Below are 27,038 nucleotides of genomic sequence, written 5' to 3' on the forward strand. Positions count from 1 at the left end.
AAACTGTTCATCACACTAAATTAAAACTTTTTTTTGCTGAATTTGTCACTTAAGCACAAGTACACAAGTCCGAAGAACAGCATAGTTGGAGGACCACTAGTTCATGAGTTAACACTACATGCTCGTGGAATACAACATAACCCTCATTCATGTTCATGGGGTAAATAAACAGGGCTGGCTGCCCCCAGGCCTCCAGCCTTTAAACAGGAAGGCCACCCTGTTACAACATCCAAGGATCATATTAGCCTTTTTAGCCACAATGTTGCATTGGAAACTCATGACTGGCAGAGAGAGGGGAGATGAGGTGATGACAGCAAAAGCAGTGGAAGGGAAGAACTGGGCTGTGGTAAGTGTGAGTTCTGAGTGATTATTCTAAAACGTAACTGACACAGAGTTTAGGTTGCACAGTGGCACCTTGTAGAATTCCAGACTGAGGAGAGTGGCTAAACAAGGAAATACAAGGTTGAAGTACATGCCATTCCCCATGTGCACAGCCAGGCTGGTGTGGAGTGGAGATTAAATGGGTGAGCCTAGCCAGAGCAACGATTACCCTAGCTGCATGTTGATCCCTTCACTGCCCCTGCCATCATCACCTCCTCTCTCCGCCAGTCCACTCTCCATGGGAAGCAGCTAAATGTACAGCTCAACCTACGTAACAAAGAAAAGTGCTGCCTATGATTTTTTGCACCAACAATGGGCACCAAACTGCAACGGACAACTTTGCTTCTCTAAAGTATAATGATTTACAAGACATGAAGGGGAGGGTTAGCTGGAAATACGGGAAAGGTTCTGTGTAAAGAAGGAGACACACAAAGTCTTCTCTCACATGCTTAAACTTACTGTAACCAACATAGAAAGTCTATTAACATTCTGTGACAGTCAGTGCCCCATTTCTCTCCCTGCCCTGTCAGCCACTCCACTCTCCTAACATTTCAAAGTACAAACCTTTACATTAGAACAAAACATACTGCGAGGTGAACTACAGACCACTTAGGAATCACATTGAATCTTTTGTCTTTAGTGGGTCAGAGTAGTATCTCTACTGTACATCTTTATTTGGACAGCTATAGTTATTACAGACAACTCCTACAAAGAGCATTTTTATGTTTTTTAAAAAAGTTAGGAAATTCACTGACAAAATATCCTTTTGTTAGTGCAGAGTTAAGGTTGCCTGGCAGAATCATGTGCCTTTCCAGAATGTCAAGTTCAACAAAACTCAGAATTCTGAAAACCAGGATATACAAAATCAAGGTTGCTCTGGTGGTATACCTTAACTCTCAGACTTCTGAGTCTTGCTGAACTTGACATTCTGGAAGGAGACACAATATCACCAGGCAACCCTAACTTTGCATTAACAAAGGGATTTTTTTTTTTTGGTCACTGAAAAATTTAGTTTGATCAAGATGCTGAATGGTATGCACTGCATAGAACTTATAGGTAGACCCAAAAGCAATTTTGCGTTTAAAATTTGGGGCTCAATGCATACATAGGACAAGGTTCTGCACAATGTGTTCATATATAACTGTTTTTTTTCTTTAAAAACAAATGTATTTTTATTTACCCAAATTAAATATTTACCCAAATATTTTCACATTGCAGTAATTTGCAGATTATATTACCTGGGGAACTGGCACATTCTGATGAAGTCTGAGCAGTCTCAGAATCCTTCTGCTGTGGTTTTGAGGCAGGAGTTTTTAGTACCATTTCTTCTCCACTTGGAACAGGCACATGAGAAGTGGAGGGAGTAGCAGCAAAGAGCCTCTTCAGTACTTTCCCTATGAACACTATGGGATAATAAAAATAATTGTAATGAATAAAAGCAGAAATATCTTTACAATAGATGTAAGTCACTGTATTTTGAGATCCTTTTTTACCCTCTAATCAATGAAGAGTTACTTCCCTTTCCTCCAGTTGTAAGCGCAAGCTGCCATCTTTTCATGTAAAACCCTCCAAGGGTCATCAGCAAAATTTTGAACCTGGAATAGTCAGCATGCCTCCTCCCTGAGCTAAAGGAGTAAATATTAGCTGGTGGCAGCAGTTGTATGCTGCTATCCTCTGCAGCCAGGCCAGGCCATTTTACAAGAATCCTACACAAGCATCTTAAGACTGCTTAACGTCTCTTGTTGGCACTGCAAGACATTTTCTTTGAGCCACTGATTAAACTGTCATAATTGATTCATTTTAATCGGACATGAAAGTAATGAGGATGGCAGCAATAGCACATGGTAACCCTATTATTTCTATTAAAGAGGTAGCTTTCTCACATGCCCTTTTGCCTTCCACCCCACCCTATCGTCTCATGCTTACAGTACAAACTGCTACTACTTATTTAAATGCAAAGGTCATTTAGATAAAACAAAGCTGTAGTTAAAATTGTCTTCTTCCTAATGAGCATGCCTGAGTATTTTAGTCACTTAAACCATATTTTGTTTTAGTCAGAGAAAGCTGGTGTGTAGAATGTGACACTCTTGGGTTATGACGTATGCCTGGTCAAGCAGAGATTTTACAGAGCAGAGGAGAATAGGTTTGGAGATAGTTATCTAACCTTTGATCCATTTTTAAATTTTTGGCAGGAAAAGGCACACTTAACTTAAGGATAACCTACTGTGGGATTCTAACAAAATAATTATATTGTTGCCTGGAGAAATGGGGGTTTATTACTTTAACAGACTGGTAGGGCTCCCTCTTACATTATAAAGCCATTTTTAAGGAATAGTATTCCCTCTAGGCCAGTGATGGGCAATCTGCGGCCCATCAGGGTAATCTGATTGCAGGCCACGAGACATTTTGCGGATGTTGACCGTCCGCAGGCACGGCCTCCTGCAGCTCCCAGTGGCCGCAGTTCGCCATTCCTGGCCAATGGGAGCTGCGGGAAGCGGTGGCCAGCACATCCCTGTAAGGCTGCCCATCACTGCTGTAAGTAATGGCTGCTATGACTCTACAAGGACATGTGACCAGGCCACATGATGCTGCCCTCCATCTTGGGATGTCAGTACTCTTCCACAAACTGGCTTGGGAACCAAGCTTTGAAACAAAGTGTTCCCACTACATACAAAAGCTATATAAGGCAGGGAGTGACATCATCTGGGGGTCTTCACTCCCCACCCAAGAAGACTCCTGGAAACACCTGAGGAACAAAGGCGAATCGAGGGAAGTGCTGGACCCAGGCTAAAGAGATTTCTAGCCTGTGTATGAAAGACTTGGGGATTCTAAACTGTAAAGCAAGCGCAGCTTGCCCCTTAAGAATCTGCAGCCTGCTTGTGTCATTTTTCAGGGTCAGAATTTTTTATTCATATCCAATCTAGTATATTAAGCTTAGGTTGCACTTTTGTTTATTTGCTAGGTAATCTGCTTTGATCTGTTTGCTATCACTTAAAATCTATCTTTGGAGTTAATAAACTTATTTTATTTCTTAATCTAAACCAGTGAGTTTGGAGTGAAGTGTTTGGGAATCTTAGCTCAGAGGGGCTGTTGTATTTCCACTCCACATTGAGAGAGGCAAACTCTCTGCGCGTACGCTGTACAGTTCACTGTGCAGCGCAAGACGGTATAATTTTGGGTTTATACTCGGGTGGGGGGGGGAGGGGAAAGAGAAGCAGCCTGGGGAGCTGGGAAATTGGCTGGTGTCTGTTTGCACTCAGGTAGCACCACCTGCTGTCATGTTGGATGATAACGGGGCCTGGGTTAGGCTGGATGTGTCCCCATCCAGCTGTGTATCTTAGACGGGTGCAGTGGTTCCCACAGCTCTCAGACTGCACCCCGGGGTGACAACCCATGACAGGTCCCTAATGTAGTGCCAGATGCTTCTATTCTTATTTATAATAATTAGTCCCATTGACATCAGTAGTAGTACTCTTGCCAGGTCCTTAGCAGTATCAGTCCCATTTTAAGGCCAAATTTTGCTCATCTCACACTCATAGGATTAGTCCTATTGACTTCAACTGAACAACTTACATCAGTAAAGTGAGCACAGTTTGGCACTTAGTGGTGACTAGTACTATGCAACTTAAAAGACACCACGGGAAACAGTCATCGACCACAGTATACATACACTCATTGTAATTTCATTCAGAACAAGACTCTCTTTAAATATTTAAACTGTCTCACAGCACTATTTAAGAGCCTAAATTATTTTACTACGAATGAAGTCTTGTGCCTCTAGGAAATGACAAGGTATGAACAACGAGTGTGGAACATTCAGGGAGAAAAAGCATTTTATGCTATAATCACAATTTCTATTCCTTAACTAGAGTAGTAGTTTCATTGCGACTGTGGCTTAGATTTTTATTCAATAAGCATACTGAGAATACTATGGTGGTGTGGGGAAATAAAGGGTAAGAGAGCCTTTAGACTCAGTCCAGAGGATAGGATGATGCAGCTACATGTCACCCCAAGAAGAAATGATGACTCACTTTCAGTTCCTCCAGTGCCTACAGCATGCTTTTGGAAAGGGGGGGGGGAATTATTTTGCCATTTTCATGGGGCACTTGCTTGCCCTGCTACTGACTTGTGTGTGTACATATGTACCATGGGAATCAGGGCAGGTGCATCAGGCATGCATTTTGTGCTCTCTCTACCTTCCTTTCCCATATGCCAAGCTCTGATTTAAGCAGCCCTAATGCAGTTGCACATGGCAGGGGGTGTGGCCTTGCTCTCCCCCTTCCCTTGCTCACTGGCATTGTTATATTTCTGGCAAATCAAAATCTAGCCCAATTAAAGTTTTGTGCTCAAGAGTGGTGCCAAATTTACAACAGCAGAGACTGCATTACTGTGTTCCGTCATCCTTCCAAGTGACCATTACAGATAACGATCCAAACAAATTGGTTCCAATCCAGCACCTTTCACGACCACTAAATTCATTAAAGAAAAAGCTTCCTAGAAGTGTTAGGAAAGATGTAGCGAGGTTAAGTACAGAGAAGATTTTCCCCATGCTGTGTGTGTCCAGTATGCAAATATATAGTCTTTGTTCAGTGAGACAGTAACAATTATTTGCACTGGTCACAGTGGTGCCCTACCACCCTTCAGAGATGAAAGCATGTTCTAAGCTAGGAGACCATTTTCTACATTTACATAAATTTGAGAACCTTTGAAGTTAGGGCTATGAAGGAGATAACCTTTTTAGGTAAAGTTATTTTTTGGCTTGAACAAAAATAGTTTTAATTTATTCAGTGCCAGAACTTGGTAAAGTATTGATAGAATCATAAATGGAAATTTGAATAGGACAATTAATTCAGATTGGATTATGTGCATTGTCGTGCGATCTGAAGACCAATAAAGGACTACACATAGGAACCAATGATAAATACAAAGTATATCAAAACAAGAGGGAAGGGCTTTATCTTGAGTAAAATAGGGAAGAATGCTAAATTATAGCTATGCTTTTCATTAAACATTTAGAGGTAAAAGCAGCACATTAATTTAGTCTCCTCTGGAAGTTTAGAGTGTTTCGAACATCAGCAGAGACAAATATAATGGACTGAAGGAGATTAAACAAAATTTTAACCTAAAAAAATAAATGCAGGCAGATACATTTGCAGAAGATTAAGATCTAAACCAGGGGTCGGCAACCTTTCCGAAGTGCTGTGCCGAGTCTTCATTTATTCACTCTGATTTAAGGTTTTGCATGACAGTAATTCACTTCAATGTTTTTAGAAGGGCTCTTTCTATAAGTCTATATTATATAACTAAACTATTGTTGTATGTAAAGTAAATAAGATTTTAAAAATATTTAAGAAGCTTCATTTAAAATTAAATTAAAATGCAGAGCCCCCCCAGACTGGTGGCCAGGACCCGGGCAGTGTGAGTGCCACTGAAAATCAGCTCATGTGCCACCTTTGGCACGCGTGCCATAGGTTGCCTACCTCTGTTCTAAACAGACAATGAAGGCAGTAGGCCAGCAAATAGCCTGGCTTTCATAGTTACTGGCTATTCACAGCTCCCACTTACATCAACTGATGTTACATAGGCTTGCTTAGTACCTCTGAAAATCAGGCCCTATGATATGCAAGTTCAGATACCCAAAATTAGAGGCCACTTTTGAAAAACTGGCTCCCTCTCTGTACCCTGGCTTCCTCTCCTTTATGAAGAGCTGTGATCTACACATGATATTTAGAATGAAGGGTTATGGAGTGTTTTACCAAAAAGTTAAATTTTATTGGAAATATGAATTAAGATGAAATCTACATCTGCTGTTTGTAAGAGAGAAAAACAGCTGCCAAACCACAACAAGCTAGTCTCCAGTTATGCTGTCCATGTATACAATGAAAATGCAAAGGACCTGGGATCCATTTAAATATCAATTTTATTTTTGCATAGTTAAACCCATCCACAATGCCAACTAGAATTTCCAACAAATTATGAGCTTATTACTTTCACTATTGAAGAAAATGGGCTGATTCTGGAAGCACGCATGCACATACAGGCCTCCTGCCCACACATCCTGACATCTTTTCTCAAGTCTGATTTTATTCCTCTTGTTTAAATAGGAGGGGCTTGTGTCAGTTTTTAAAGCAAGGGTCATCAATTCTGGAACTCACCTCAACACTTTGTCCAAGAGAACCCAGATTCTCTGACCTTCATGACATCCTGCAAGGTTGATTTATTTTGCCAGGTGTCAGTTTGCATAGATTTCTGGGAGGAGAGACTTTTCAGCAGAGAGTCAGAAAGGTTTAAAGACCCTATGATCATTCTGACATTGCAAACAGATGCTGTACAAATCATTATAAGGGACTGGATAGGGGCTTTTATAGAGTTAAATACATATTAAAGAAAGGCTATATCTTGAAAGGTATTAAATGACAAATTCATGTTTTGCACTTAATACAAGTCCCATTCAAGCCAAAGAAAGTTGAGGATGTTCAGCGTCACACTGTAAACCAGTGGTTCTTAACCTATTTACCAAATTTTAGCTTTAGTAATTCTTGGATTAGTTGGATAGGGTAGGAGGGAAATGAAATCTATAAGTAGTTCACAGGTTCTTGTCAGTGAAAAGCTGAAACATATGAAAAATAAGTGCTAAGAATGTAGGATGTTCCAGTTTGGACAAGAAAGTTGAAGCAGCAACCAAAGAATGTTTTATCTTTCCTGGTACTCAGTGTGGGCAATAGGCACCTGCTATTTTTAGCAACGAGAGCAAGTTGTGACAGATACTAAACTGCTAGACAAGCATTAGTCACTGCAGAACTAAACATAAAAGCAGTATATAGAAAGAGGCATATAATACATCACAAAAATAAAAGCAACAAACGTTTAACCAAAACAAAACCCCACAACACCCCATACACAATGCACCACGCACTAACCCACATTAAAGAGAAAGCAAGCCAGTATAAAAGAGAGGTATTCAAGCTGGAACTCACATAATAGAACACGGTTTCTCAAACAGGGGTCGCCGCTTGTGTATGGAAAGCCCCTGGTGGGCTGGGCCGGTGCGTTTACCTGCCCCTTCTGCAGGTCCAGCCGATCGCGGCTCCCACTGGCCGCGGTTCACTGCTCCTGGCCAATGGGAGCTGCTGGAAGCGGTGGACAGTAAGTCCCTCGGCCCACGGCGCTTCCAGCAGCACCCACTGGCCTGGAGCAGCGATCTGCGGCCAGTGGGAGCCGCGATCGGCCGGACCTGCGGATGGGGCAGGTAAACGCACCAGCCCGGCCCACAAGGGGCTTTCCCTGCACAAGTGGTGACCCCTGTTTGAGAAACCCTGACATAGTCCCATTATTCCTAGTTACAGCTCCTTTGTCCCAAACAGAGCTCTACATATTTAGCTCTTCATCCTTCCTCCGAGAGTGATCCCGCCTGTCTCCTAATAATTCTTCATTCTCCTCTCTGCCCAGAACAGCATGCAGTTTTCCATTCACATTCCTTGGAACATTGCATATGATATTATATAGAGTGCTTATGATAACAAGTCATGTCTAACTCTGGGTTCTCTCCCAGGCTCAGGTGGCAGCTGGACTTATATGGGCTACTGTTGTACAATTTTAGGTGTGTTGTTGCATTTGTGCTGTTCCTGGATGCTAACATAGCAGTTGTAGCCGAGACAGCTTACCCTCCCCATCCCAACACAAATCTGCACATGGCAAGAAAAGTGCTGCAGTTTGTTTCAGATGTGAGCTGTATCCCAAATATCCTTATCTTGGTCACTTCACAACAAACTGTGCATTGGGTGACGTGATGACTACTTAGAAACTGAAGCTAAGGCAGTTTGCCACAACCCATTTATTAAGTGGAGTCTCATATCGGGAGTACATTATACCAGAGCTTTAGAATTTTCACTGGCTGGCAACAGGCTTCTGGGTAGAATTACTATTCCTAGATTTTAAGGCCAGAAGATCATCTACTCCAACTTTCTGTCTGGAAATAGAATTCTATCCAGTTACCCCTGTACTGAGCTCTAATAACTTGTGTTTGGCTAAAGCATTTCTTCTAGAAAAGGCATCCAGTCTGAATTTGATGACATCAAAAGATGGAGAATCCACCACTTTCCTTGGCAGTTCCAATGGTCAATCAACCTCTGTTAAAGCTTTTCACCCACTTTCTAATTTGAGTTTGCCTGGCTTTGGGATCCAGCCAATGGCTCTTGTTATGCCTTTCTCTGCTAGATTAAAGAGGTCTTTAGTACCCGGTGTTCTCTCCTTGTCATGGTACTTATACACTGTAGTCATACACCCTCGATCCTCTTGTCGATAAGATGAACTGATTGAGCAATTTTAAGTCTTTCACTAAGGCATTTTCTTCAGCCCTCAAATCATTTTGGCTCTTTTCTGCACCTCTCCAATTGCTCAGTCTTCTTTTTAAAATGTTGACACCAGAACTGGATACAGTATTCCAGTGTCCATTTCACCAATGCCGTACATAAGAGGTAAAAGTCATCCTCTCCTTGCTACTCCCCTGATTATACATACAAGGACAGCATTAGGTCCAGTGGCGGAATACCGTATGGGCCAATGGGGCCCAGGTTCCTGACCAATTGGGGAACCCTGAAGGGGTTCACAGCCACTGCTCCTCCTCTCTCCCCCTCCATGCTCCTCCTCTTCCCCCTGTGGCCCTGCCTCCAGCCCAACTAGAGAAGCCTGTATGGAGGTGATGAGCAATTACCCCCGCCCCCAGGCAGAGCAGGCTGAGTGCTGCTTGTCCAAGCCTCATGCAGAGCTGGCCCAAGGCTCCCGCCCTCACGTGCTGGACAAAGGGCCCTCCCAGCCCCACGCTGGACTGAGCCCCCCCACCTACCCAGTGCAGAGCTGGAATGAGCCCCTCCCCTCCCCACCAGGTACGGAGCTCATCTCTCCCCCTCCCCTCCTTGGCATGGCACTGTTCTGAGCCCTCTCCCTTCCCTCCCATCCTCCTGTAGCACTGAGCTCCCCCAAGCCTGTCTCCCACCCACGTGGGGCTGGACCGAGCCACTCGCTGAAGCCCTCATCTCCCCAGCGCAGGGCTGGCCTGGGCCACACCGCTCATAACCACCCTGCCCCAAGGCCCACCACTCACCCTCGCCCACTCCTTTTTGGCAAACTGGACATTTTTGGCATTTGCTCTTGCCAACTGGTGAAAGCAAATGGGACAAGTGCCCAGTTTTCCCAAAAAAGTCAGGACATCTGGGGCCAAAATGGGACATATGGCCATCCTAGGCCAGGGGTCCCCAAACTATTTTAGTCACACACACCCCTTACCCGGTCCACATCCCCTCCGTCCCCGGGAACCAGGGCAGGAGCAGGGCCGGGGCCCCCAGTCAGGGGCTGTCAGTGGGTATGTGGCTGGGAGAAGAGCCACAGCTGGGGCTGGAGGGAGGGCTGCAGTGGGGCCATAGTGGAGCTAGGGGAAGGCTGGGGCCTGCCATGTTTCCCCTGAACATTCCTCTGTGCCCCCCTACGGGAGTGTGCCCCACAGTTTGGGAACCTCTGCCCTGGGCTGTGATAAGAGCTGCCCAGGGGGCCCGGGCAGATGTGGGGAGCCCTGGAACCTACACCTGCCTTGGGCAGGGGGCCAGAGTGCCAGACAGCAGCCCCCAGCCCTTGGTCCCTGCCCCTCCCAGGACACGCCACCCAGGGCAGGTGGAGGGACCAGGGCTCCCCACCTGGGCCGGCTTTATCATTTTTGCCGCCCCAAGCAAAAAAAAAAAAAAAAAGCACTGCTCGGACTGTGCCACCCCAAGAATGGATGGAATGCCACCTCTTAGCATTCGCTGCCCCGGGCACGCGCTTCCTCCGCTGCTGCCTGGAGCCAGCCCTGTTCCCCACAGTCGTCCAGGCTCCCTGGGCAGCTGTTACCATGGCCTGGCTTCTGGGAAGGGGAGCAGCAGGGGTGGAACCTTATGCCAGGGGCGGGATGTGGGGGCCCCAAGTGTTCTTTGTTCCCAGTGCCCCAATATATCTTAATCTGCCTCTCAGTAAATCTTTTTTGCCATAGCATTGCACTGGCAGCTCATGTTTTGTTGCTTGTTCGATACGGTCCCTACATCCTTTCCAGAGACACTGCTTTCCACAGTATAGTCCCCCATTCTGTAATTGGGCCTGCAAACCTACATTGGCCTTGGCACAAAGTTGCAAATGGCTTGAGTCCAGATTTCCTGTAAGATGGTAATACTGTGCATTGCCATACTGCTTCAGAGGTCAACAGAAGTTAACAAGGGGGGTTCTGGAATCCCAGTCACTGGAGTTGTTTTTAAGAACAAGTTAGACAAACACCTCTCAGGGATGGTCTAGGCCAGGGTTTCTCAACCCAAAGTTGGATCACCAGAACGTCTGAAAGGGTAGAGTGGCAGCTCCTGTCCCGGGGGGCTGGCTGGACTTGACTCCTTGCCCCAGGCACAGCAACCTCTGGGGTCCTAGTGCCACTGAGATTTGGCCCAGCTGTCATGATAATGCGGGGCCATAACCACAGCAGGGCAAGTAGGGAAGCTGCCCAAGGTGCAAAGCCGTGGGAAGTAAAAAACAGGGCAGTATGGGGTGGAGCCACAGAGCCCTCCAGATTTCTGACCTCCATTTAGCACAGACATTTTCAAACTGTTTGAAATGAAGACACTTACTTGCTACTGCCCAGGGGAGCATCTCATGGCAGCCAGGCTCCAGGGAGCATCGTGCTACCCACACCATCCCATTTTTCCACGCCCCCGACTTTGCACCAGGAGTAGCTGCCCTGAATGCCCCGCTGTAGTTACGCCCTGGGTGCTGAAACCCTGGAGATTGTAACACCCAGAGTGGAGAGCCAACCCCAGCCAGCCTCACAGCACAAGTGCTGCCACTGTGGGGCACTTAATTATATTGAGAGACTTTGTCTAATGGACACCTATGAATACAATAAATTAAAAAAAATACTTGCTACCATTTTGAATGTCAATTATATTACTATTGGAAGGGGCTCTTCTAGCAATTACAGGTTTCTTCCTTTTTAATCCATGTCTGAATTTTGGAGGATTTCCTCCTTTAGTTTTTCCACGTTAGTTATTTTATACTGTTTTTGTAATCAATATATCCTTATCTCCTCTCTGTCCCCAGTGGTATCCACAACACCTATTTTAGCATAACTTGATCCTATATTTCCAAACAAAATATATGAATTCTATACATTTTCATTTTAGAAAATATTCACCATCATGCAAATCAAGAGTCATGTTAAAACTATAACAAAATACCCAAGTTACAATTATTTTTACACACCTTCTAATGAGTACATTGTATGTGTTTACAGAAAGACCAAATGATTTAGGCTGATGCAAGGGTCATTTACGGTCAGACATTCTGGAGTGAGGACATATAAGTATTTTTTAGTTCCCTGTTCATATTCTGCTTCCTTATACAGCCAATATCTGCACCAAATAAGGCAGGGTTTACAGAAAAAAAAAAAGTGATCAGGCCATTAAAGACTATAGTTATACTCATACATAGTGAGAGAGAGACCTTTTCCCCTCCTTCCTAATGCAAGTGATTAGTGTTTTCATAACTCATTTTGGTGCATGATTATTCTTTCAGGTATCCGGGACGGTGGACGATGAAGATAGAAAAGGAGCACTTAAAGACGATAAAGTCATTGTGGAGAAACTAAAGGAATTCTTTCCTTCAGTCTTCATGTCTGAGGATGTTGGGGAGATTCCCAAACCCATCACCTTATAGACTAACAGACGTATTGGAGCATGAGCTTTCGTGGGTGAATACCCACTTCGTCAGATGCATCTATAAGATGCCACAGGACTCTTCACAAAACTAAGTGATTGGGCAACAAAATGGCAAATGAAATTTAGCTACAACTAATAAGGAAAGAGATCTTGGCGTCATAGTGGATAGTTCTCTGAAGATGTCCACGCAGTGTGCAGCGGCAGTCAAAAAGGCAAACAGGATGTTAGGAATCATTCAAAAAGGGATAGAGAATAAGACGGAGAATATCTTATTGCCCTTATATAAATCCATGGTACGCCCACATCTTGAATACTGTGTACAAATGTGGTGTCCTCATCTCAAAAAAGATATACTGGCATTAGAAAAAGTTCAGAGAAGGACAACTAACATGATTAGGGATTTGGAATGGGTCCCAAAGAGGGTAGGACTTTTCAGCTTGGAAAACAGGAGACTAAGTGGGGACATGATAGAGGTATATAAAATCATGAGCGGTGTGGAGAAAGTAAACAAGGTAAGTTATTTACTTGTTCCCATAATATAAGAACTAAGGGGCCACCAAATGAAATTAATAGGCAGCAGGTTTAAAACAAATAAAAGGAAGTTCTTTTTCACACAGTCAAACTGTGGAACTCCTTGCCCGAGGAGGTTGTGAAGGTTAGGACTATAACAAAGGTTTAAAAGAGAAGAACTAGATAAATTCATGGAGGTTAAGTCCATTAATGGCTATTAGCCAGGATGAGTAAGGAATGGTGTCCCTAGCCTCTGTTTGTCAGAGGGTAGTGATGGACGGCAGGAAAGAGATCACTTGATATTACCTGTTAGGTTCACACCCTCTGGGACACCTGGCATTGGTCACTGTTGGTAGACAGGATACTGGGCTGGATGAACCTTTGGTATGTCCCAGTACAGCCATTCTTATGTTATTATGGTGTGTTTTTTTCGTTTGTTTTAAAAGACATATCTAACAAAAATGCATATCATCGTGCTGCAAGTAGAGGGCCAAAGCCTAAACTGTCAGTTTTGGCTAGGTTGCAGCCTAGATTGCCCAGAATTTGCTTGGTTTTGAAAAGATATATTATGCAGATTACATTTTAATAACTCCCCACCCCATCTTTCACCAAACCCAATACCTATTAGCAAAGAAGATCCACATTTTCTACTACTATTCACACAGAATTCCTTTCAATTTGTCTTTCCCGGACCTGTCACTCATGAGAAGCTCAAGTGGATGGATCTATTTTTGTCACTGCATTGGATTACAGACTGGCTGACTATAATTGAATTTAGTTAGTTTTTGGGACTGGTGTAGTGCGAATATGTGCTATGTAGCACAAGTGTACTGTGTCAGCTTCCTTTTCAGTCAAGACTACTTTCTCTGTTACACTTGATACTCCATGACAGAGGTGTACAGGTGTCAGAGACTAATGTGATTTAACTCCAGTGCGAATTTAAGCCAAAGGTCACAGGTTGAAGTGAAAGTGCAGGAAATACCACATCGCCATAAAGATCAAAATTTGGTCATAGCGGGTAGTTACAAGTCTCTACGGAAACACTTGGATCAGTAGTGATGAACTGCTTTGGTCAATGAGGAAAAAAAATCTTAGCTGCATTTGAGTTAACAATTCACTTGCTTCTTCCTAGAGAAACTGATGGGAGTTATGCATTATGAGAACTGTATTATTAAATATTGTCAAGGACGGTGTTGGAATTAATAATATTTTAAATTATTATTATTAATACAGGAAATCAAATAGTAATTGAACTATAAATTCCTTTATTAATTCCAAAGGCCAAATGTGATTGCTTTAAACATGCCTAAAAATCCTAAATAATAAGCAATTTACCACATCTAAACAGTGATAAATCATTTAAAAGTATCTGATCAAGATACTGACAAATGGGCTAACTAAGAGGTGCTTAGACTCATGCTGGTAGGCTTCATTCAGTGTGGTCAGGTAGGTATTAGCAATGAACCCTGTAAGAGTTGACTTTTTATTCCTTTTAACAAACAAGTGATGTTATTGCCAATTACTGACTTCAGCTAAAAACAAACTTGAGACAATTTACCGTTATGTCCAGTCTTAATCCAGATAAGATTTATAACCTCCTTTCTCCCCAAGACTTTTCCTCCCCCTCCTTCTTGGTGTCCAACTGTTTTTCCATTGCACCGTAGTTCACAGAGATATGTGTTATGGGAACGTCAGTGTTGGCTCAGTTTAAGACAGATTCTCTTTGATTGCAGATGGTTTTAAATCAGTCACTCCTATCGGTTAGAGGCCGTCTTTTTAGAAACTTCCCCTTATTACATTAGTTATTCTTTGAACTAGACATCCTCCCTACACTTGATTCCTTTCAGCCTTCAAAACCTTATTTTCAAGGCCTTTCTTCTTCTTCTTACTAGTCAGGGCCTTTCTTTACAACACATATTTCCTTAACCAATAAGCTATTTTTTAATTTTATATTTATCCCTAGCTCTAACAATCTGTAGGATAAGTACTGTTACTATTTTTTGATTTATGCACTCAAAAAATAAGTGGTCTGAAGATGTTCGCCAGTTCTTTCAGGATTCTGTTAAGAGTGCCTGGTTAATGTCAATTTCCATTGTATTGAGGGTAGAATTATGAGCAAAGCCAGCTGTCTCTCTGGCCAGAGCAGAATCCTAATACACACAATGGTATTTCCAAGATACTGAATATATGGCACTCTACTATCTATGCTTGCTGGAATTATGTCAAGCATGACTTTTAGAGTCATAGACTTTAAGGTCAGGAGGGACCATTATGATTGTCTAGTCTGACCTCCTGCACAACGTAGGCCACAGAATCTCACCCACCCACTCCTCCAACAAACCGCTAACCTATGTCTAAGACACTGAAGTCCTCAAATCACGGTTTAAAGACTTTAAGGTGCAGAGAATCCTCCAGCAAGTGACCTGTGCCCCATGCTGCAGAGGAAGGCGAAAAACCCCCACGGTCTCTGCCAATCTGCCTTGGAAGAAAATTCTTTCCTGACTCCAATAATGGCAATCAATTAAAGCCTGAGCATGTGGGCAAGACTCACCAGTCATACACCCAGGAAAGAACTCTCTGTAGTAACTCAGATCCCACCCCATCTAACATCCCATCACAGATCATTGGTATATTTACCACTAATAGTCAAAGATCAATTAATTGCCAAAATTAGGCTACCCCGTCATACCATCCCCTCCATAAACTTATCTGGCTTCAAGACTAAGCTTGATATGTCTTTTGCCCCCACTGCTCCCCTTGGAAGGCTGTTCCAGAACTTCACTCCACTGATGGTTAGAAACCTGCGTCTAATTTCAAGTCTAAACTTCCTGATGGCCAGTTTATATCCATTTGTTCTTGTGTCCACATTGGTTGCAGAAAAAAAACATCCCGATGTGTAAGAAAGAATAGTAAATATGGCAGGCGACCAGCTTGGCTTAACAGTGAAATCCTTGCTGATCTTAAACGCAAGAAGTGGAAGATTGGACAAATGACCAGGGAGTACAAAAAATATAGCTCAGGCATGCAGGAGTGAAAGCAGGAAGGCCAAATCACACTTGGAGTTGCAGCTAGCAAGGGATGTGAAGAGTAACAAGAAGGGTTTCTTCAGGTATGTTAGCAACAAGAAGAAAGTCAAGGAAAGTGTGGGCCCCTTATTGAATGAGGGAGGCAACCTAGTGACAGAGGATGTGGAAAAAGCTAACGTATTCAATGATTTTTTTGCCTCTGTCTTCACAAACAAGGTCAGCTCCCAGACTGCTGCACTGGGCAACACAGTATGGGGAGGCGGTGACCAGCTCTCTGTAGAGAAAGAAGTGGTTTGGGACTATTTAGAAAAACTGGACAAGCACAAGTCCATGGGGGCAGATGCACTGCATCCGAGGGTGCTAAAGGAGTTAGCGGATGTGATTGCAGAGCCATTGGCCATTATCTTTGAAAACTCATGGCGATCCAGGGAGGTCCTGGATGACTGGAAAAAAGCTAATGTAGTGCCCATCTTTAAAAAAGGAAGGAGGATGATGCGGGGAACTACAGGCCAGTCAGCATCACCTCAGTCCCTGGAAAAATCATGGAGCAGGTCCTCAAGGAATCAATTCAGAAGCACTTAGAGGAGAGGAAAGTGATCAGGAACAGTCAGCATGGATTCACCAAGGGCAAGTCATGCCTGACTAACATAATTGCCTTCTATGAGGCGATAACTGGGTCTGTGGCTGAGGGGAAAGCAGTGGATGTGTTATTCCTTGACTTTAGTAAAGCTTTTGATATGGTCTCCCACAGTATTCTTGCCGGCAAGTTAAAGTAGTATGGGCTGGATGGACTATAAGGTGGATAGAAGGCTGGCTAGATAATTGGGCTCAACAAGTAGTGATCAATGGCTCCATGTCTAGTTGGCAGCCGGTTTCAAGCAGAGTACCCCAAGGGTCGGTCTTGGGGCCAGTTTTATTCAAAATCTTCATTAATGATCTGGAGGATGGCATGGACTGCACTCTCAGAAAGTTTGCAGATGACACTAAACTTGGAGGAGTGGTAGATACGCTGGAGGTTAGGGATAGGATACAGAGGGACCTAGACATATTAAGAGGATCGGGCCAAAAGAAATCTGATGAGGTTCAACAAGGACAAGTGCAGTTTACAAAGTCATCCAGATCTTCTTGTATGATATCCCTGTCTCTCTCTGTATTGGCAATACCTCCCAGTTTTATGTCATCCGCAAACATTATTAGTGCACTCCCACTTTTTGCGCCAAGGTCAGTAATAAAAAGACTAAACAAATAGTTGGAAACTCATGTTCCCCAATTAAGGAGCCATGGTTAAGAGACCTCTGTTTAAAGATTTTTATTAGATCAGGCTGTCTTGTCATATTATCATCCTCCAAACTTATGGAACTGTATAGCCTCACAGCCTTAATGACTGGATGCCAAGAGAACTATACCAAACTGCCTTTGAGCTAAACAGTGACTAACCCTCATGCAGTAAACTAGGAGGGGAAGTGTGATGCACTGTACCTCAAGGTAACACCCAGCACCTCCATGTTCATTCTTGTAAAATGACCATGTGGTATCTAATGCAAAGTTTGTCCTGTCATGTCAGGTGTCTTTGGAAGGCTCATGATGCACTGAGCATTGTTGTTACAGTAATGTTATAGGTTATAATTTCATGTATGTAGTTATGAGGCTGAAAATGTATCCTCATGGCTTAAAATACGCCCACGCAAAAACTCTCCAAGAGCAGAGAGGCAGTTCACACCTCATCAGGGCAGTTATAGGACAAACCCAGCCTCACAGGAAGAAAGGAGACTGGCCTAGGCAGCAACAAAAGGATCTGTTGAACTCTCGAGTCACTCCCCTTCTTTTGGCCAGTTTGGGACTGTGATGAGGTAATGCTCACCTGACTCTGAAGGGAGTTGGGGGGGGGGGCACGAAACCATATAAGCTTGTGTGTCCAGCAGGCATAACTAGACACTGCAAGACAGAGGTTCCTAGGGTTGTGTCTGGGACTGGAGATATTGGCTAGTGTCATTCAGTTGCACACTCCAAGGAGCAGTTACATGCCAGAGGCTGTGCGTGAACAGCCCAAGAGTGGGGGTTCTCACAGCAGAGCAGAGTAACACTGGCTCTGAGTCAAGGATTTGAGTGAACTAGTAGATCACTGGTCCAGATAACACCAGAGGGGAATGTCACAGGCATGTCTTATAAGGTATCATTTTAAATCTCAATTTGCTAGTCAAGATCGTTCCGATAAAATTACAGCAACACTCTGTAAAGTTACAAGAATTCCCTGTATGATTTTAACACTGTGTGTTCCAAACCCCACAGACCTGTCCAAGCAGAAGTCAGCAAACAGGTCTGCCCCAGCCAAAGAAATGTGTGCTCTGCTTAATTTGCATTTAAGCAGCAAATAGAGTCATCAAGTGGGAAGGGAAACAAAGAAAGCTCAAAAAGGTGTAGAAGGTGTCTGAAACGGAAGTGTCTGAATAACTATTTGAGATAATAAACTGGAATATTATTCCCTTTAAGAAATAACAGACTCTAGATATTTTGTACTCTCCAGGAGAGGGCTGGGCAGTATAGGACATACATTTCTGGGGGAGGGGAAATCTGGTACTGGTGGTGTGTTAGGATCATCCTGCAAAATAACCAAGGATTGTGAGAGCCAGAGTGTAACCCAGGTGTGGCTGGGAGGCTGCAGTTACACAGACACTCGGCTTGCGGCTTGGATGGTGGAAGGCTGTTTGTGGGTGGCTCAGGTGGGAGCTACTTCACCAAAGCACGGGTGACCCAGCTGCCCATTAGTTTGGATTGTACTGTGGTATGTTATAAGTTCCTAAAGCATCTCTTTTAGAAAAACATCTAATCCTGATTTTAAAATAGTCAGGGATGAAGAGTTTACCATGACCCATGGTAATTGTTCCAATGGCTAATTACTGTCACCATTAAACATTTATGTCTTATTTGCAGTCTGAAAGCAGGTTAGCTAACTTGAGTTTAAAACATATTTATTTATTTACTTATTGCAGTGTAGATACAGCCTGTCTGTGTGTGTTCCTTGGGTAGGGGGACCAGATGTCCTAATTTTATAGGGACAGTCCCAATATTTGGGACTTTTTCTTATATATATACCCCCCAACCTGTCCCAATTTTTCACACTTGCTATTTGGTCACCCTATCCTTGGCCACCCTGCCAGCTCTTGCTGACACTCTATGAGCAACTTCTGGGCACTCACTGAGTTGTCACCCTTTTCTAGGCCCAGGGTCCTCTAGCGTGTTCTCTTTGATCTTTCTCTTCTCAACCCTGACAAGACAGCTTGGGCACCAGAGGACTATAAGCTTGGCTATCATGTTTGAGTATTTGTTGGGATGCTCTTTATTTAGAGCATTGTTTTACCTTTCTTACTTGGCTCCTCTGACAATCCCTTTTGACCGAACTCCACAAGTAACCTATCATGAACGCACAGAGACATGCAGCATATTAATAAAATATAGATAAGCTCATCACACACACTAATGCTGTGTGTACCAGTCTCATGCCCCTCCCCTCCACTTCCAGCAAACCTCTCTGCCACAGAGATACTCTTGTTTACACATTGCTTTGAAGAGACAAAGATTCTCTATTAGGTTAAGATCTAACTTTGGGTTTCCACAGATATTGTAGGTGATGGGTTCTCTATAAAAGCCTAGACAGGCTAGGTTCCATTTCTCTTCTGATTCCCTACATTAGTTAGCTGTTCGGTAACTACACATTGGCTTAGACACAGTTTAAGGAGAATATTTATTCACTGATTTAAAGTCTGATGCTGCGATCACGAATTTGGAAGATTTGGAGCACAGTCTGGGAAGTGAACATCTCACTTTAATGTCTGACCTGACATAGTAATACCTTAACATGGTGTTTCTAATGGGAACAGTACTGAAAATTGTAAAATGAAAGGTACTCAAAATAGGTTTCACCATTTAAAATAAAATAATTTGACAGATGCTCAGAAAGGAAACAACTTATTGCACAAATTGAAATATCTTTTCTGCTTGAAAGAAGGACAGTCTTGTGGTTAAGAACTAGACTGAGATGGAAACAATCTGGGTTCAGTTTCCAGCACTGGCACAGACTACATGTGTGACTGTGGCCAAGCAAATCACTCCATATCTCAGTTCCCAAACTGAAGTGGGAATAGTAATACTGTTTTAATTCACAGAAGTGCTATGAGATTAATTTGTTTGTGTTCTAAGGTGCGCAGATACTATGGTAATAGGCATAGGAGCAGCTGGACTTTTATTCTTTGCGGCCAAGGGTGGGTGCATCTCCAGTCAGGCCAATGGAGCCACAAATGGGGAGGAGGCAAATTCCATGCCTGCCTGAGGCTTGCAGTTGGGGGAGGAGGGGGGGAAGGCCTGAGGCTTGCAGAAATTGCAAAGTCTTTGCTCGGTAGGGGATAGACTTGTAGAGCTTACAAGATCAAGAACCAGCCATTGTATACTTAACTAGCTGCATATACAAGCTCATTGTGCATCTCTGCATATGCACACTTTACAACATAAAATGTTCTACTGTTCATACTCCACATTAAGTTTTAAAACTGATAAAAAATTGTGAAAAACAGCTGCATTTTAGAAGCCTAGAAATTACACTGTTCCATTAGGATTATTTAAGTGCAAAGCTTCAGCTTTCAAAGTTCAGATTTTTAGAATTAGGTGCGCACACACACACAAAACAAGCTCCCCAAACCAAAAATCCCTCAAAGATTGTCACATTGCACAAACAGGAAAAAGTCCCCACAATGTTGTAACTCCAACTGCATAAAATAGCTCCAAGCATTTGTGCACACACACTCACCTTGAGGACAACAAAAAACATTGACAGTTTCAGCCAAAAGTGAGAGAGTTTTTTTTGGGGGGGGGGGGTTGGGGGAGACTGTTAAGATGAATTTAGAAAGGGGTTGCATAGAAGCATTACACAACCTTAACAGGAATTCAGCTTCTGGGGTGAAAGGAAAAAGCAGCAGCAAGTGCACAACAAGAGAAGGGTAACTTTTGTCCAAGAACACAGGTATAAGCACCTAGTCTTCTAAAATTACTGCAATCTTCAGGATCCACATAGGGCCGGCAGGATCTTGTTTCAATGGCTTGTTGAATATCCCCGTTCAAACTCCCCCCCCCAAAAAAAGAAACCACCTTGCAAGGCACTTTAATGACACAAGGGCAATTAATTAGAGCATCCAGAGGCTGCCACATGTTCATCTACAAATACGGTCTATCCTTGCAGACCTAAGTGTCACACACCGGACATGACACTCACCCACCCAGCTCCCTGCCTGTCCATGCCGATCTGCATGGAATTTCGTACATGCAGCAGGATTTTGCTATAGTTTTTCCTCCCTGCTACCAGGATTTGTTGTGGTGCTGGGTCTTCAGGCAGCCTCTCCATGCTAGCTCCGAGCCCACGTGGAGCGGCTGGCAGTAAAGGAGCAGCAGCATGCTGTCCCTGGGATGGGACAGAAGCTTTGGCGGGCGGGAAGGGAAAGGTAGAGCAGTGGCTGTTCCAGACCACCACCAAACCTCACAGGCACTGGAGGCAAACCCCAGGCTCTCTGCCAGCTGCCCATAGCACCCCCTAAGCTGCTTCAGGCGATCCCCTCTTCACCCATCCTCCCCTCAAGACAGCACAGGCTGCGCCAGCCTCAGTCCCCCGGTCCAGCCCCCTCTTCCTGGGCTACTGGGCTCCCCACACCAGTAACAACCCCTATGCAGCCCCCAGGCTTCCTCCCCGCTCCTATTCCCTGGCCCGAGGGCTCCTCCCACCCCCCCGGCTCCCTCCAACACCTGCTGCCCGCTAGCTCCCGTCCGGCTCCGCACCCGCTTCCCCGGGGCAGGGCTCACTCGGGAACTTTAGAAGCGGTTCCCGGGGCGAGCGCACCCGCCGCCCCCCAGCGCCCCGGGGCAGACAAGGGCCCCCTGCTGAAGCCAGCCCGGCCCCCCGGCCGCACCTTGCCTCCTGCCGACAGACATGGTCCCGCCAGCCGCTCCGGCCGCGGCGCACGGCCCCGACAGCGCGCCCCAGCCTTCCGCCTTCCCTGCCCGGGCTCCTGCCAGCCGCGCCCACCCCGGGCCGGGGACGGCGCCCATTGGCGCTGCCGGCGCAGGGGCGGCCCCCGCCGGGGCGCAGAGCGGACCTTCCCGTCATGGCGGCTGCGTCCGGACGGCGCCGCGCCGCGCCGCGCCTGCCGGGCTCCGGCCGGGGGAGCGCGGCTGCGCGGAGCGCGCGAGCCGTGTGTAGAGCGGGGTTTGACAGCTGCAAGCTCAGCAGCAGCCCCGGCGGCAGCAGCGCATGGCTAGCGCCAGGGGAACGGCAAGCGGTGCAGTGCCCCGGCGTGTGTGACCGCTGCGCGGGGAGAATGTTATACACACGCCGCTCCTCCTCCGCCACCACCACCACCTGCCCGGGCTTCCCCCTCACCTGACCCGCCAGCCCAACATGCAACCCGGCACCTGCTAAATCAATAATGTACTAGAATGTCAGCGCTGAAAAAGGTAAGGACACGATGATGGGTATCTTCTGTCTCATGCCGCTGAGCGCCCCGGGCTGGGGGCACTGCTGCTCCCGGGCTAATGTAGCCTCTGCAGGCGCGGAACCAGGGGACACAGTGGCAGGATTTGCAGGACTTGGGGTGTAAGCATGAAGAGAGAGGAGTGAACGACTGGGCTGAGCGTGGGTCTTGGGCTGCAAAGTCTGACAGACTCTTGTTAAAAACAATGAGAAGTGCAGCTGCTGAGCGCGTTTGGGGGCGAGGGTACAGCTGCTGCTGGGCTTGTTTTGTGGGCGCAGCTAATCCTGTTGGAATAGTGGGGGCGGTGTGGCTGTTGGGGAGGGAGTGCATCTGGTGAGGTGTCAGGGGGTTCTTGTGGCATTCTGGTCGTAGCAGGAGCTGCTTTGCTGCTGTCGGGTTGGCGGGGGGAGGGAGGCAGGAGGGCATCTGCAGCTGTGCCTCAGGAGGGCAACGTTAGAGAGCGGCAGCAGGTGCTAGCAGGGTTGTTGCAGGTCCTAGGGATGGGGCTGCTATTGTTAGGTATCGGCGTGAGGGTTGCAAGAGGGAGTCTTTCTCGTTGCACGGCGTTGGGGTCGCATCAGCTGCTGAGCACCGCTGGGATGTTGGGTTTGAGCAGCTGCTGCTGGGGTGGTTGGTTGTCACTACGCTCGCTCCGGTCCCAGCACTTCTGTGCTGATGAGGATGCAGCTGATTTTGGGGGCTGCCGCTTCGAAGCTCTCTGGGCTGCTGCCGTCGCTGGGTGTCCAAGGTGCTGACCGGCCGCACAAGGTGTGAAGCCGTCAGCTGCGACTCTTCTTGCAGAAGGCAAGAGACGGTGACAATTGCGCTTTTTGGCCCCGCGTGCAAAAGTGGAAGCCATACAGCTGACTGGAGCGTGAAACGGGCTGAGGGGATTTGCGATTAAAAGAAGCATTGCACAAAATGCGCGCGCGCGCGCACCATGCCTAGAAACACACAGAGAACATGTTAAACGTGTATGTTACAGACTGACAGGCCGGGGGGAGGGGTCCCCCTCCCGGATTTATTTCCACGCAGTGGGGCAGAGTGAGGCTTTTGGCTGGAATGGAGAATTGATGTGTGGAAAGGGGGACACCGTGCATCTGATTCCTTTGCCTGGGAGGGAGGAAAGTGCTGTAAGCGAGGATGGTGGGTTTTAACAGACCATCGTTTTAAGGGTTGCTATGTGAGGATGAAACCAGAGAAAAGGCTGGTGTAATCAAGCCGCCTCCTCCTCTTCGCGGTCTACTCCACTGGCGGCGGCGGTTCTCTAACGCGGCCAGCAATGAGTATTGGTCCTGGGGCAACGGCTTGGAGGTGTGGGGGGGGGGATGCTGGGGTGTGGGAGATTATCCCGTGTGCGGAGGTAACTGATAACGGGCTCAGCCCTGGACAGGGGTACCATGGAGAGGGCTGCGCAGCGTGCAGCTAAAGTGAAGGGGGGGGGGCAGGGACGAGAGAGAACGGGCTCGGAGGGAGTTTGGATTTGGCGAAAAGGGGGAGATCCATTTCCCTTGCTTTGATCGCTCAGTCCGGGCTCTTCAAGAAATGGAACCGAGATGCTGCTGGCGTTGTCCCTTGCCCGGAGCTGGGGTGCTGCGCTGCCTGTTGGGGAGGGTAACTCCGGCTTTGAGGGGCGGTAGGTTTGATCTGTGCAGTCTGCATCTTGTATCAGAGACCGATAAGGCTAAGGCAATAAATCATATTACGTGTGTTTTATCAATGTAACCAACTTGGGAAAGATGAAGCTCCAGTGACTTCCTCCCATCTTCCTAAACAGGGAGATAAAAGGAGGGGCGGGGGGGGGGAGAGATACATAGGTCGGCATTATATCCCAGATAGTGATCAGGGAATTTTGAGGATTGCTTTTCAGAAACCCAGGCTAAGTGCTTTTGTAGCAACCAAAATCACCGTCACTTGGCATTTTCATGCAGTTGCATTGATGTACTAGACACATTATGTACAATGAATAACTATTAATAAAAATAATAATTACTAATTTAAATACACCCTTTGTGATGGGGAATCAATTACCAGCTACCATGCCTAATTACTTTACGGAATAAAGGGTTTCACACCTCTCTAGAACCCCCCTAGGGAGCTAGGACCACACCCACACTCTCCCCCTACTGTAACAAAGTCAGATCTAATCTCTATGTAGGCATATCATGACTGGAAAGTTATAAAACACTTCTAATATGCCCCCCCCCTGATATTTAGTTGCTCTTGGAAACTAGTAGATCATATAAGGCTTGTAAAGAGGAAGAGCCAATAGTCATAGCAGTTCAGGCTGTTGCCTTGATGCTAAAATGAAGAAGTCATTAATCAGGATTTTCTATCAGCCAAATTGTCTTGTGGTGGCTGCTGGTGACTAAGGCTGTGTTAGCAATTGCAACCGTTTTCAGTGTGTTTTGTTGCATTTTCTATTTCATGGCCATTCAGATAGTGAATTTCAGATGGTATGATCTCTTCCTTAGATGCAGAGAACAGATTAAAAATTTGTATGCACCAAGTACATATTGGAGGATGAGGGAAAAAGGAGGAGTACAATAGTATTCTGTAGGTATTCAAATCTTTCAACTCAGAAATAGAAATAATTAACCCCCCCTCATCATTTTACCAAGACCAATATGTTCAGTAACATCAGTTATGCAAAATTCAGCTGAATAATATGCCAGCAAAAGCATAAAGAACTCCTAATTTTCACCTTTTAAAAAAAGCTTCCCAGAGCCATTTTCTCCTCATCCCTCCTCTTTTCCCTTGTAACTCTGAGGGGTTAGGATCAAATGGATGGTGAAGTTTTTCACTAGAGTTGAATCCTCAGCACCCTTACAGAGTCCCTCCTGACATGGGTAGTCCAATTAACTTCGGTGGAAATAGTGGATTTGAATAAGGCTTTGCAGGATTAGGGCTTTAAATTGTTTGTCTAAACAGTACGAATGTCAACTTTAGACCAAATCTAGTAATTCTGATTCAGTGGGGAAGTCTCACTATCCAAAGATGAAAATATATAGATATAAAAAATTAGTCAAGATGCTGAGACTATGTTTTATTTCTTTCATTGTCCAGGTTTTGACAGAGGTTGCAATCTAATGATCTCACTATTAGGGCCCTGATTTTTTTCAGTAGTAATTTGTGTATTCTTATCCATAAACTCATTTTATATATGTGTATATCTTCAAGTTGCATTATACATACAACTAATGGCATTTTCCCCTAGTATTATAAATTCTTTTTTAACTCAAGACATTAAATATGCCCTTTTTGCAGTTTGTTTCCATTTGTATTTTACTACATCACAGATTTAAATTGGTTTAATTGTCTTGGAAGCAAGTGAGAGTTGACACACTTCCAAATTAAAGCACTTAAAACAAAATCAAGTGTTCCACTAAACTTAAATCACTCTAGATTGTGTATACCCAGGAACAAGACTATAAAACTGAAGTGCTCTTTAATTGTTGGTGTGTTTCCATCTATATTTTTCTGGAAGCTACAATGCTGCATAAACTGGAGAACTGACAAAATTTGAAGAAATCCAATACTTCAGATCATCTATATAGGGTGACCAGATAGCAAATGTGAAAAATTGGGATGCAGGGATGAGGGGGGAGAAATAGTTGCTTATATAAGACAAAGCCCTTAATATTTGGACATCTGGTCACCTATCTATGTAGTACATGACTAGAAGTATGAACACTTCTACACCAAAGCTTTTCTTGAACATGTGAAGTAGTCCAACTGTGAATAACTGACAACCCTGGTGTGGGTTATTTTTTTCCTCAGGGTAGTGTGAGCTTAATTCTTTGTACTGTATCCTGGAATACACCATGGGAGTACATTAGCTGTAAAGGACTGATCTTAAGAAATGATTCTAGATGTGCTGCGGATGTTGGAATTATTTTCTAATGCAAATATATTCAAGATACCTAATGTACAGCTGTCTATGCTATCAGTTTCCATTCAATATTTGTGTTCTCTCTGGAAAGTTATTAGGACAAAATGGGGGTAGTAGAAGATTTCCATTTTTTGTACTTTCAGAGCTCAGCAATTATACATAAATTAAACCTATTAAAAAGTCATTCCACATGGATTAAACAAAACATTTAGTTTCATGAATGCAACTTTATATTTTTCCAGCTGCATTATTTTTTAAAAAGATCAACCAGATTTTACTACTTTGGCTTTTAAAAGAGATTTTGTTGTTTTTATTCATGAATCATTTTGTATGCCTTTGAAGATATCTGGTCATAATTTAAAATTGTATCAGATTGTAATGATTTTATGACAGAATGTTATGCACTTGAGAGTCAATTCTGAGTGTTATGTTCAGACCCTGTGTAATCCTAGAATAAAGAATACATTTATTATGCCTGCATTATTTAACTAAACAAAAAATAAAGACTACATCTGTCAGATGTAGTTGATTCTATTTGAGATTTTTTTTTTAGTGTTTTTTTCTTAGTGCTGTAAAATGATATTTGCACACAGTTACACTTTTCAAGCAATATACCTAATTTCCATTAGGAAAAAATGTAGGACATCCTTATTGACTAGCTTCTTATTATTTATAGTCCTACTTTGCAGGTTATTTAAATATCTAGTGTAATTTTAAACTAAATTTAGAGTGAAACCTTTTTAAAATAAGCACTCAATAAACAAAGAGTACTTAACAGAGGTGATCAGGAGCAGTACTATATTAAGCAAGAGCCAAAATCTACAGAGTGGAGTCCTGGCCCTATTGAAGTCAATGGCAAAACTCCCAGTGATTTCAACGGGGCCAGGATTTCACTCACAGCTTTTACTTAGGAAAAAGTCCCACAGAATTTAACACTGTTATATATGATATATTCTCAAGAAAAAAAATGTTGCTTGATTAGGGTTTCAAT

At 44.5% G+C, this 27,038-nt stretch overlaps 1 protein-coding gene across 3 annotated transcripts in view; it reads right to left on the bottom strand.

The window, feature by feature from the left end:
- Positions 1 to 21,740, bottom strand: part of ERICH1 (glutamate rich 1) — a 140,904-nt gene extending 119,164 nt beyond the window's left edge. For all 3 annotated transcript variants that reach the window (XM_045011934.1, XM_045011933.1, XR_006578547.1), the window contains exons 1-2: positions 21,595 to 21,740; positions 1,620 to 1,784 (exon numbers count right to left, since the gene is read on the bottom strand). In XM_045011934.1, coding sequence (XP_044867869.1) covers positions 1,620 to 1,784; positions 21,595 to 21,733 — 304 coding nt within the window. In that variant the 5' untranslated portion in view covers positions 21,734 to 21,740. The remainder of the gene's footprint in view (positions 1 to 1,619; positions 1,785 to 21,594) is intronic.
- Positions 21,741 to 27,038: the final 5,298 nt, after the last annotated feature.

This window comes from Mauremys mutica, chromosome 3 (assembly GCF_020497125.1).
Source record: "Mauremys mutica isolate MM-2020 ecotype Southern chromosome 3, ASM2049712v1, whole genome shotgun sequence".
In the NCBI taxonomy this organism is placed as follows: domain Eukaryota; kingdom Metazoa; phylum Chordata; order Testudines; family Geoemydidae; genus Mauremys; species Mauremys mutica.